Below are 10,863 nucleotides of genomic sequence, written 5' to 3' on the forward strand. Positions count from 1 at the left end.
ATCGGACAATGCACTTGAGAGCTTGTAATCGTACATTTTTGAGCAGTTTGGCTGTTGTTGTTGTTGTTGGTTTTTTTTTGGTTTTTTTTGCTGCAACTGTTGTTAGCGAGAGTTATTCAAGCTCCTGTACTTAGCTTCAAGCTACATATATATGACTGGCTCTTTCTGCATACTGTTCAGTCACAAAGAGGTGATGCAAGAGAGAGGAAAACTTCTTTGTGTGGTGCTCAAAACACCTTTTTTTGAGTCCTTGTACAGCAAAAAAAAAAACACTTTTTGGGTGAAGTATTGCTTTATTCTTACAGTAAGTGAACCATCACATCTTTTCGTTTGGTTGAGGCCGATTTTGAATCAACAGTAAAAGACTAGCAATCAGAAGGATATCATGGAGATGATCTGGTGCTGTGTGTCCTCACTGGCCTGGTCAGGCCAGTGAGAATACATCAACACACACAGTCTCTCTACATAAATAAACAGCAGCTGGCCTGTGGGACGGCATACTGGCTGAAATACAAAACCAACAGTGGTATCCACTCTAGACCCAGCAGTGCTTGCAAACACATGCACAGGTACTTGAAATGTGCATTTACAGAAACAAACCTAACTGTTTTCTGTATCACCGGCTGCTGAGCTCTTCCCGAGTTGTGCTACTGCAGTTTTGAATAATTCAGTTTCACTGCAGTTTATTGGGACTGGTGAAATGGGGAAGAGAGCGAGAGAGAGAGAGAATTTCAATGCTGTTATTTTTGTAGTCATTTGAGATATTTTGTAGTCAGGCTAAACCTTGAGTTGAATTCAGCTGAATTGAATCAAAGGGAAATGAAAAGAATTGAGGCCAATTAAGACAGTGAGATGCAGAGAAGGAGAGATGGAGGCAGCCAAGTTTCTCGAAAAGGATGATACAGAGGAAACCAAGTTTTATTTTTATTTATTTTTTAAGGAATGAAAAGAGCCAATGCTGATGTGTGAATCGCCAGGCCAACGAGAGCCTGGACTAATTATCACTCCAGGGCTGCTCTGTACTCCCACACACAGCGTAGCGTCACTGTGGCTAATATAGGTCTGAACTGAAACCCCCCCCTGCTCTGAGAACGAGTCCCCAAAGACACTCTGACTGTTGGTTCAGGATCCTAAAATGCAGTCTAGGATCATCTCCATTATCGCCTCTCTGAGAGGAGCAGAGAGAGACTGTAAGCATGGTTGAGGAGTTTCAGGTCAAGCAGCTGAAAGGAAAAAATGCCATTTAGATCAGATCTCAGGTCATATTTGGCTCTCACTTAATGATGTATGGCAAAAAATAGAACACAAAAATCTATGTCTTACCATTTTTATATTAAAAAAATAGATTATATGAGCGTGTATGAACCAGTAATGTCATCACCTCCAACTGTCAATCAACCTTCAGCAATTAGCAGCATGTGGCTATGAGCTACGCTGCAATAGCTAGCTGGAGAGCGAAACAGTCTATAAGTGTGTCTTTAGCTGTGGGTCCCCCCCTGCTGTGGGAATTATCATTTTCAATTTTATTGAATCTGCTTGAGGGAGGAATTGATTTATTTCGATGGTCATTGGTATCTGTTGGTTTTGTCTCTTCAATTCATTTGAACGAGATGAATAACATGTGATGTACACATATCAGTAAAAAGCTTTGTAGGAAGGTTTTTGTCTTCTTCTTCTCCATTCTTACGTGTGTATTTTTGTTTATCCTGACATGTCTGATCGTAGTTGGAACACATGGCCTCTAAAATCAGCCGATGAGCACGTTTAGCAACCGTTTAGGCTAAACAGCCATTCTGATGCACATAAAGTCAACGGTAGCGGCTTCTCTGTGAGTTGGCAAGGAAACACTAAAGCAGTTCTAGTGTCCCCAGCTGTTGGATGAAGGATTGTTGTGTCACCCGGCTCCGCACGCGGACACACACACACACACACACACACACACACACTTTGAAATTCTGCTGCCTCGACAAACTCGGCATCTGTTAGGTGTTCCTTGTAACACCTCTCCCTCTCTCCAGTTCCCTCCAAGATGGAGGATTTAATATTTAAGCCTTCTGTCCACATTCTCAGTGACCTGGTAGAACACTCTTAATTTTCCATTTTTTAAGCAGCTCCTACAGCAGCATATACTATTAATATCCTGAGGGTAAAACCCACTAAATCCTCATCAAATACAGTCGTGTGCCTGATGACCTCCGTCCCTTGCTCTGGCGAACGTGTCGGGCTGTTCACTATGATCCTCGTGCAATCCTCGATTACCTCGATTAAATACTATTTATTTACAGTTGCTGTTTGTCTTGGGATATACAGTATGTATGTGGTTTCTAACAGTGAGCCTTATTTCAGCACAGTATTTTTACGATGAATTAGACCATCTTTATTTGTATCGCAGCTCTTTTATTCTTGTACAAGAGAGGAAAAAGACAAAAAGAACATTTGATCACAATAGAAGCCTTTGAACTGAAGCAGTAGTGATGAGAAAAAAATGAAGAGTAAATTAGAAGGAGAGACTTTTTTTTTCTTTTTTTTTTTACATTGATGCTACATAATGAGAGAAAACATGCTGCGGTATTCACTTTTGCTCAAATAGAAGCAAACCTGGCAGACGGATCAATTTTGAAGCTGCGGGGAGCCAATCTGACTCCCAAAAAAAATGTAAAAATACAAATACGTAGAACAGCCCATGGCGGATTTGAACGGAGAAGTCTGAGTGAAGCCACGACGGAGGGAAGTGAAACAGTGTCCGCTTGCATACTTTTGAGATATTGTAATGATTCAGAACAGGTTGAAAGTCTGCGAAGTTTCCCTCCCATGTTTTTTTTTGTTGTTGTTGACTTTCACACCCACTCTTACCAAAAGCAGCAGTGTTCACCAGAATGAGGACTGCATTTCCCATGAGCACCAGCACTTTTTAAAGTTGGGAAGACAGTCATCTGCCTGGTTCAGTCCGGCTAGAACATGTGCATTTATTTCGGAACTAAGTGGAAGATGAACTCGACTTATCCCGTTCGTAGGATGTGTGCTAGCAAACATTGTGTCAGCAACATGAATAACATCTGAGCTACAGTTGCAGAATCCAGCTGCATTTCCGTTACCCCTGGAACTGTGCAAAACCTAAATATCGCAATAAAAAATAACGGGTAATGGAAACACTTAAATTTCGAACAACCTCTCAAATATCACTTAAAAGTTTTTACGCTCTCCTGAGGTGGTTTTTCAGACGTGTCGCTATAAAAGAATATCGCAAATGTGCAATGGAAAAACACTTTTTTTTAAAAAAAAAATTTGCATTTACAGGTCACCGGATGTGACACAGGGAGTGACGTTAAATCCCTTATTGATCCCATATTTGTGGCCGCCCCCAGACTTCGCCTTTGAACTATCAATCCCTGCCTCCGTTTTGTGATGAGAACGGGGGCAACAGCAGTAGTGACAACTGAATTAGCTGCTCCAAAATGCGAAATGTTTCTCCTCAAACTGGAGTCTCGCAGGATGAGATTTTATGAGAATTACGGCTTGTGCGCTAAACACCATTCAATAGAAACACCTGCAAATCGCAATTGTACTTGGTCGAAATTTTAGAAATATCGCTTTTATTTTGCAAAAAACTTTAACGGTTACGCAGCTGCTGATTTGAACCCAGGCTATGTAGAAGAAGTGTAACCCGTAGAAGTGTAGGTTCCTGGGTCATACATAGGCATCAGCGTTTTTATTGAACAGAACTGCGGATTTGAGTCACTCTGTTTAAGATTCCAAGACAATATAGTTTTGTTTTTTTTTAAGCTAATGCATCACTGTTGAAATTCACATCAGCACAAACAGTAAATGAATGCATCTGCTGCGGCGTGTTCAGTCTGCTCGGAGCCGTTGCTTCAACGTCGACCCACACGATCGCTGTTTATAAGGTTAATAGCACGGCAACCTGCTATTTGTGGCAGAGTTATTGCATTATGATTGTTTCTGCGACTTCCGTGGTCTTTGACTAAGCTTTTAATGAGGAGGTAACACACTGCGAATCCCGACTGAGAGTTCTCAGTCACGAGTGAGGAACTACGCAGGGAGAAGATGCTGATTCGGTTCAGGTAGTTCAGGTGAAAGATAAGTTAGAAGGTTTGATTGTATTCAGCACTTCTTTTGTGAGTAAACACGTACACGCGGGCACGCACACACACACACACACTTAAGCTTATTGATCTTAGCAGTGGACCACACTAGTAACAGGATCTCGGTGCTGGTTGTGGAATGGCAGCCATCTTTGAACCAAGAGTTTTTGGCTGCCGGTGCCTGTAATTTGGTATAACACGCGGATTATGCCTCCGGTATCAAATGTCTGTTGATTACCCTGAGGGTGATTTGGTGTGTTTGTGTGTTTTTTAACAACTGGACACGGAATATTTACATGGAACACATCTCCGATAGCTGCTGAGTTAGTAAACACCTGTTATTAAGCGCAAGGGTGGCACGTTAGCTTTTAGCGCACTGTCCACAGTCCATCTGATTCCACTGCGAAATTCCCAGCTTTCAACTCACTCAGGGCAAATACCAGATGGAAAACAAACTGAAGGAGGAACTTTGCAAACACGTAAAAGATCGTAGATGTTTTCAAAGGAAGTGAATGGACTTCCATGTGTATTGTTGGATTTCTGGACTCCTTAACACGCGTAACTGCTGTGTCAGTGCATGTCATGACCACCAACAGCAAAGCTGAACGTAATGGAACAGTCCTGCTTCTTGGCTTCAGATGTTTATGTCCAAACACCATGAGCAGACACCCCCGCATCATATCTAGGTAACATCCTACACGTGACATCTCATAATTCAGGTTTTTTTTTGGTGTATTCAACACTTCTAGTTAGAGTTGCTGGGACATGGGAGCTACAGTCGTCTAAAGCAGACAGTGTAGCTACGACAACATCTAATCACTTCTACAAGTATCAGCCAGCATCACATCTTTAGCCAAAATGTTACAAAAGCAGTATTTTTTTTGTTTTTTTGTGTGTGCTTTTTGTTTTGTTTTGTTTTGTTTGGGTATATAGTGAGTAACGCTACAAGGGACCGTACTAGGCTGCTGTCATGTAGTTGAACATTTTTCACCACCTCTTTGCTTCAGCCCTGCTTACCATTTCAAACAAGTTCATCCATGCTGAAGTCCAGCAATGATTCATTTGTTCGCATCCATGTGTAACACACACACACACACACACACACACACACACACACACACACACACACACACACACTGACGCAGGAACATGACACTCTTGGACATGGGCTGGGTGTGTGTGGGTGTGTTACCAGTGTGTTTACATGCTCACTGAGGGAGCACTGGCTTGATTGATGGGCCCAATAGAGTGATTTCGCTCGGGCTACTTTTGTCAGGGAGATGTGAGGGGAAGATTGCCGAATTACATTTACCCTGGCTGTTATTGTTCGGACTGAAGCTTGAAGCCGTGAAGCCGTCAAAGGCCTTCCTCGGGGCCCCATGGCACCCACCCAGGCCCCCTAAACATGATGGATGGGAATCTTGGAGAGCACAGATTATATGAGGTCAGTAAAATTAGAAGCCAGGCTTCTGCTGTGTGTACGATGACACTTGGCTGCAGCAGCGGAATTGTCTACTGCTTTGTAATACGGCTGCAGGCCAGTGGACAAGGAATCCTGCCAAGATGAAATCACTGTTTGTATCAGGGACGGCCTCTACGGATTCTGTCCTTTGGCGGTCAATGAGCTCAGTTTGTGTTTCAATCAAAATTAGGCAATTTGGACAGAAGGCATTCACGCATCATAGGTTTGTTTTGTCCTCTCATTTGGAAAAACAGAAAATCGGACGTGACCTGTTATGAGAGAAGTTTTCTACTGGATCACTTGATTATCACTTGGGGTGTTTATCTCGACAACAGTCCTAAGTACATTTCAGCCTTGACCATTATTTTAGGCTTTGAGCTGGAAGTCATGCAGCTTCTGATGACTCCTCACATGAATGGCATCACGCATCAGCTGCATCATATTTCTATCAAACATTCCGGTGGTTTCCTGGTTTCTGTATGGAATTCGTGCACATTGATTTGCAACAACCTCACTGGTGACACCCATGCTTCGATTGTTTCCAACATAGCACCTATGTAACACATGAGCTCGTTTCACCACCAAAGAGAATGCAGAAGCGTGTTTCTGAACACTTTTTAGGAAAGAAATATGCAGTACAGTAACACAGTCTTCTTTTATACATGAGGTGCACAACCAAGTTTGTTCTGAGTCTCCCGAGCCATCATGTTGCACTGTAGTCAGTGTGTGTGTGTGTCTCTGTGTGTGTGTCTGTGTGTGACCTATATGAGACACGCTGGTGACAGATGTTAGCAAGCAAGAGTGTGAGTACTCAATGCAGGGTACATCTCTGCAATCAGGATTGGCGCACCCTTTTCTTTTCAGTGGAAAATGCAATATTATGTAATTGTCTTGACAATTGCGGTCATGGGTGTAGGCACAGCCATCACTCATTAACTACAGCTTAAAATGTTCTGATTGTCTGGCACGAAACATATGGTTTTGTCGCCAAAACCATGGGAAAAAAAAAAGTCTGGATTAGCTCACTACCTGCTAAAAACAACCCATTTTGTTGCCTGAAAAACATGGATGCAAAGTTCTGAACGCCGAGTTCCTCTTGCGTCAGGACGGCGTGAGTTATCACACTGATTATACTGCATTACTTTCTGCAGGAGTATCTACAAAATTATCATGAGAACAAGCCTCAGAGGTACACCTCGTTAAGTATACATACATTTACAGTTAAAAACATAAGTCTCTTTCTCTCTCCCTGTATTATGTTTGAATCCCAGTTTGTTTACACGTATCCAGTACCGTCATCCGTTGTAAAATTGGAAGTGAAATCATGTGTGAGTGTGTTGGTTGTACAGCAAGTGTGTACATGCGCAGCAGTAGGGGAAGTAGCCTCTGGGCCTCCTATGTGCTCAGCTTGATTTCCTCGGTGGGGTTAAGAGACATTGCTTGAGCAGACACATTCATCTGGTCTGAGGCGTAGTGAGTCAGCCCGGGGAAACTGCAGGTGAAAACAACAACAACAACAACAAAAAACTGACAACGAAACATATTTTCATAGAAATTGGCCTTGGAAGAAGAAGAAGAAGAAGAGGAGGAGGAGGGAGCAGGAAGGATGGAGAGAGGTTGGAAGAGAGGAGAGTTACAGGAAGCAGTCAGCGAGTAGATGTTGGGGGGGGGGGGGGAGCTTGAAGAATATAGAGGTTTTCTGAGAAAACCGCAGCATCCGTTTCACATCCCTGCAGGTGTGAGTTGTCATATAAAAACGTTTCTACGCAACAGTCCGGATGATGTGTAAAGTTTTCTTTGCAGCTCCTGCACAGCCCAGTGTAGGTTCAGGAGTGCTGGATGCAGGTATTTGTCAGGATCTGCTGCATGACAGGATGAAGTGTGTTCATCCCAAATGTGGCCCCCAATGGCCTCGCTTCAGCCCCCTGAATGTTTTATACGATTCAATTGGAAATGCAATGTTCCCTTCTCTCTCTGTGTATGAGCTTTTGTGTTTAGCGCTTTAAAGTGGACACACATTTCCATAAACCACAACACAATAGGCACAAATCACTGTCTGAGTTTCAGCTTACAGCCTCTCAGTGTTTCTCCGGTCTTCAGTACATGTTTTCCTTTGTACGAATGATTTGTTATTACTCACTTTAATTGGTTGGATTAAAATCAATTCCCCCCATGAACAGCCAGGTTTCATAAATCATGCTGCAACATAGTTTTGTGGTGGAGCTGATGTATCACATCTATTCAGCCCGTCAGCAATCGATCATGAAAACGCCCATGTATCTTCTTGACAGGTTAAATGGTATTTACTCTGCAAAAAGTGAAGTGCCGACTAACTGGCTTGTGGCAACTCGCCGTGATACCCTTGACCTTTCTGTGTTTGCTGCAGTGGCAGACTCTTAAATCATCAGTAAGGGAGGCATAGAACGACAGATAGGTGGACAGAATATGGAAAAGAAGCCTGATATTAATGGAGTCGGCTCATCAGCGTTTGATCAAAAAGCCGCTGTAGAGATGGAGGCAAAAACAAAGAATCAAGGATGTTACAGGAAAGTGATTAGCAGACACACTTGTGATTATTATTACTCCTTTTTCTGATTTATTGGCTTGTAGATGGAAGTATGAAATAGGCTTAGCACTCTAAATGGAAGTCACCTTGGACAAGAACATCAGCAATGACAGTAAATGGCAATAATGATAAGCACTTGCGCTATAAGCTTATTAATGTGGTCGGGCCGGTCTTTCTAATCCCTCTGTCTTCTACATTTGATAAGCAGAGAACGACTGCTGTCACCTTTTCCACTCCAGCTCCTACAGATAGCTCTCGCTGCCTGCACAGTCATCATCACGCTGTGAGCCGCTGGAGTGTCAGCGGTCCCTGTTTGGGGTTTTTCTTTTTGCACAAAGGGTTTGATTAAATGGGTCTTAGCACCTGTGTCGTCTGGTCTGGACCATAATAGCAGGTGTGAAAGGTGACTCGGACCACCTTGGAACAGTTTGTTTCCTGCCTTTTTTTTTTTCTTTTCTTTTTTTTTTAACGAATGACAGTGAGTTGTGGCAAGAAGAAGGAAGAATTAAGTATTTAACTGACTGAAAGGAATCTGTCGATGCATGAATAGATGGATAGTTCACCCCAAAATGGAAATCTGAGTCTTATCTACTCACCCTCTTGCCAATGGAAATTTGGGAGACGTTTTGAAGTCCACAAAACCAAAAAAACTGCTGTAGTTTCACAGGAAAGGGTGTTGCTGTAATATTTCAAAGAATTGAAGTAAATGGAGACTTTTGGAATTTCCAAAAATGACCAAAAACCTCTCGGACGCCTTGTTTTTGAGGCTAAAAACATGCCGCCATTTTCTAAAAAAAAAAAAAAAAAAAAAAAAACTTGGCAAGCCGAGGTTCTAAGACACTTGGATTACTTCAGAGCATTTTGTGGAGCATTTTGTGGTTTTATTACGTGTTTTATTTTCACAGTTAGTGATCCTTCACTTCAGTTGTTGGGGAGATTCCTGCAACACCTTCCTCTCCTGTGTTGCCTGTGAAACTCCAGCGGTGTTTTAGGAACGAAAATAAAATTTCACCTGACCTTCCATCGGCTTGAGGTTGGCTAGATAATGGCTGAATTTTCATCTTTGGGTGAACTATTCCTTTAATAACAGTTAGTTAATGTGTAATCAGCCATGAGTAAACAGTTAATTGATGTGTAGGGGAATCATCCACTAATGATGTTTGAAATGGGTTGCAGCAAAGATGGATGGAAACACAGGGGAGGTCTTTGTGGGGCTCGTGGGTTAAGGGGAAGTGTCACTTCAGGTGTGCATGTTCTGCACTTTGGAGTAAAGGTCTCAAAGAACATTAATTAATTCTTAATTAGGCTTAAGTAATGCTTAATTACCAAACCTTTAAGACTAAGCATTGATTATTAATGTTCCATTTTTTCCTCCATTCAAACATGAGAAAGAAAAAGTCCTGCACGCTGCTCTTGCACATCACAATTTATTAACCATTTATTGATCAACTATTGATATTCATCAATAGTTGTTGTTGTTTTTGATTTTTTTAATTCTTCCCTCCTTTTTCTCCCTCTTTTTTCTCCCCCCCTGCCGATCCGGGGAGGGCCGCGGACCACCACATGCTTCTTCGGTTACACGTGGAGCTTCTTCTTTTCAACACACAAAAGAGTTTCAACAGGGGACTGTAGCCACTTGTGGGGGTTCACACTACCCCCACCCCACCCCCCCCCCCCCAATCCCCAAAAATCCAAACTTTTTGTCCACCTCTAATATGCTTCCACAGTGTTTTAGTCACAGGACAACATTAATTTCCCTTCTACCATTTTCTTTTAACACTGAGAGACTTTTGCAGCCACAAACTCTTCTCCACGTGTGGACTTTTATTAGCTCCATGTCTGAAAAGTATTGGATATGTCATGCCATGCCCATGAAAAGCAGGACGAGAGGTTAATAGCAGCAGCTAGTGTGTACAAGTATTCTGTTTAACCTGTAGCAAAGCTCACAAAACAGTTCTTTCTAAGCGAGATAGTTTGAATGCTTGTGCGGCCGCCTCCTCGGCTGCCCTTAATGACAGACGGCGAAGATATCCTGTACTAACGACTGTCCCTGGCCTCTCTCTTTCACAGCTCCCATCAACCCACACCTGAGTAAGTAATGGGCATCACACATAGCATGTCTGATCAGAGAGTGAGCCCCTTCCCGTGAACTACAGTGGGGAGACTGTAGAGATCAGACTCTCAACATGTCTCGCCGCATCAAAAAGATCCAGAAGTAATGATAAAGGAAGCTTCCCTTCAGGGACTCTGGCATGTTGAGAGTTTACATCTCTGCAGAGATCATCATGCATGCATGCATTTGTGCCGTTATGTGTTCTTATATTTCAATGTTTAGTTCCATTAACGAGTCGTTTCATTGTTCAAACTTTACAAATTCATGTTATTCACACCTTGAGAATCTATTCTAAATCGTTCTTAGCTGTGCTACAGTGTGCTGTTGTGAATTGCGGTTTTTATTTATTACTTCTTTTTTTTTTCCTCTATATTTTTTGGTGGGTGTTCACACAAACATTGCCAACATAATAACAAACATCCTAATCACCAACATCATTATCCAAATCCCTGAGGGAAACTACATGCGCACCTCTTCCTTGCTTCTTCTTCTGCCTATATACTCCAAATCCTATCTTGCAGGCATAGAGGAAGCGAACATTAGCTCACAGTGGTCGGGGGCGTTGGTGTCTAGCGCCAGGCTCACCAGGCTGGACCTTCATTTAAATCTGCATGCCTAG

The 10,863-nt window shown here is 42.5% G+C and overlaps 1 protein-coding gene across 1 annotated transcript in view; it reads left to right on the forward strand.

Annotated features, from left to right (window-relative positions):
* The window catches only part of LOC147243181 (MAM domain-containing glycosylphosphatidylinositol anchor protein 2), a 135,286-nt gene that overhangs the window by 106,663 nt on the left and 17,760 nt on the right, over window positions 1–10,863 (forward strand). The window contains exon 13 of the mRNA XM_086189142.1: window positions 10,202–10,222. Within this exon, the coding sequence (XP_086045268.1) occupies window positions 10,202–10,222 (21 nt within the window). The remainder of the gene's footprint in view (window positions 1–10,201; window positions 10,223–10,863) is intronic.

The sequence above is a fragment of the Aulostomus chinensis genome, chromosome 20, assembly GCF_037954235.1.
Source record: "Aulostomus chinensis isolate RoL2024-O1b breed Wild chromosome 20, RoL_Achi_v1.0, whole genome shotgun sequence".
NCBI classification, from domain to species: domain Eukaryota; kingdom Metazoa; phylum Chordata; class Actinopteri; order Syngnathiformes; family Aulostomidae; genus Aulostomus; species Aulostomus chinensis.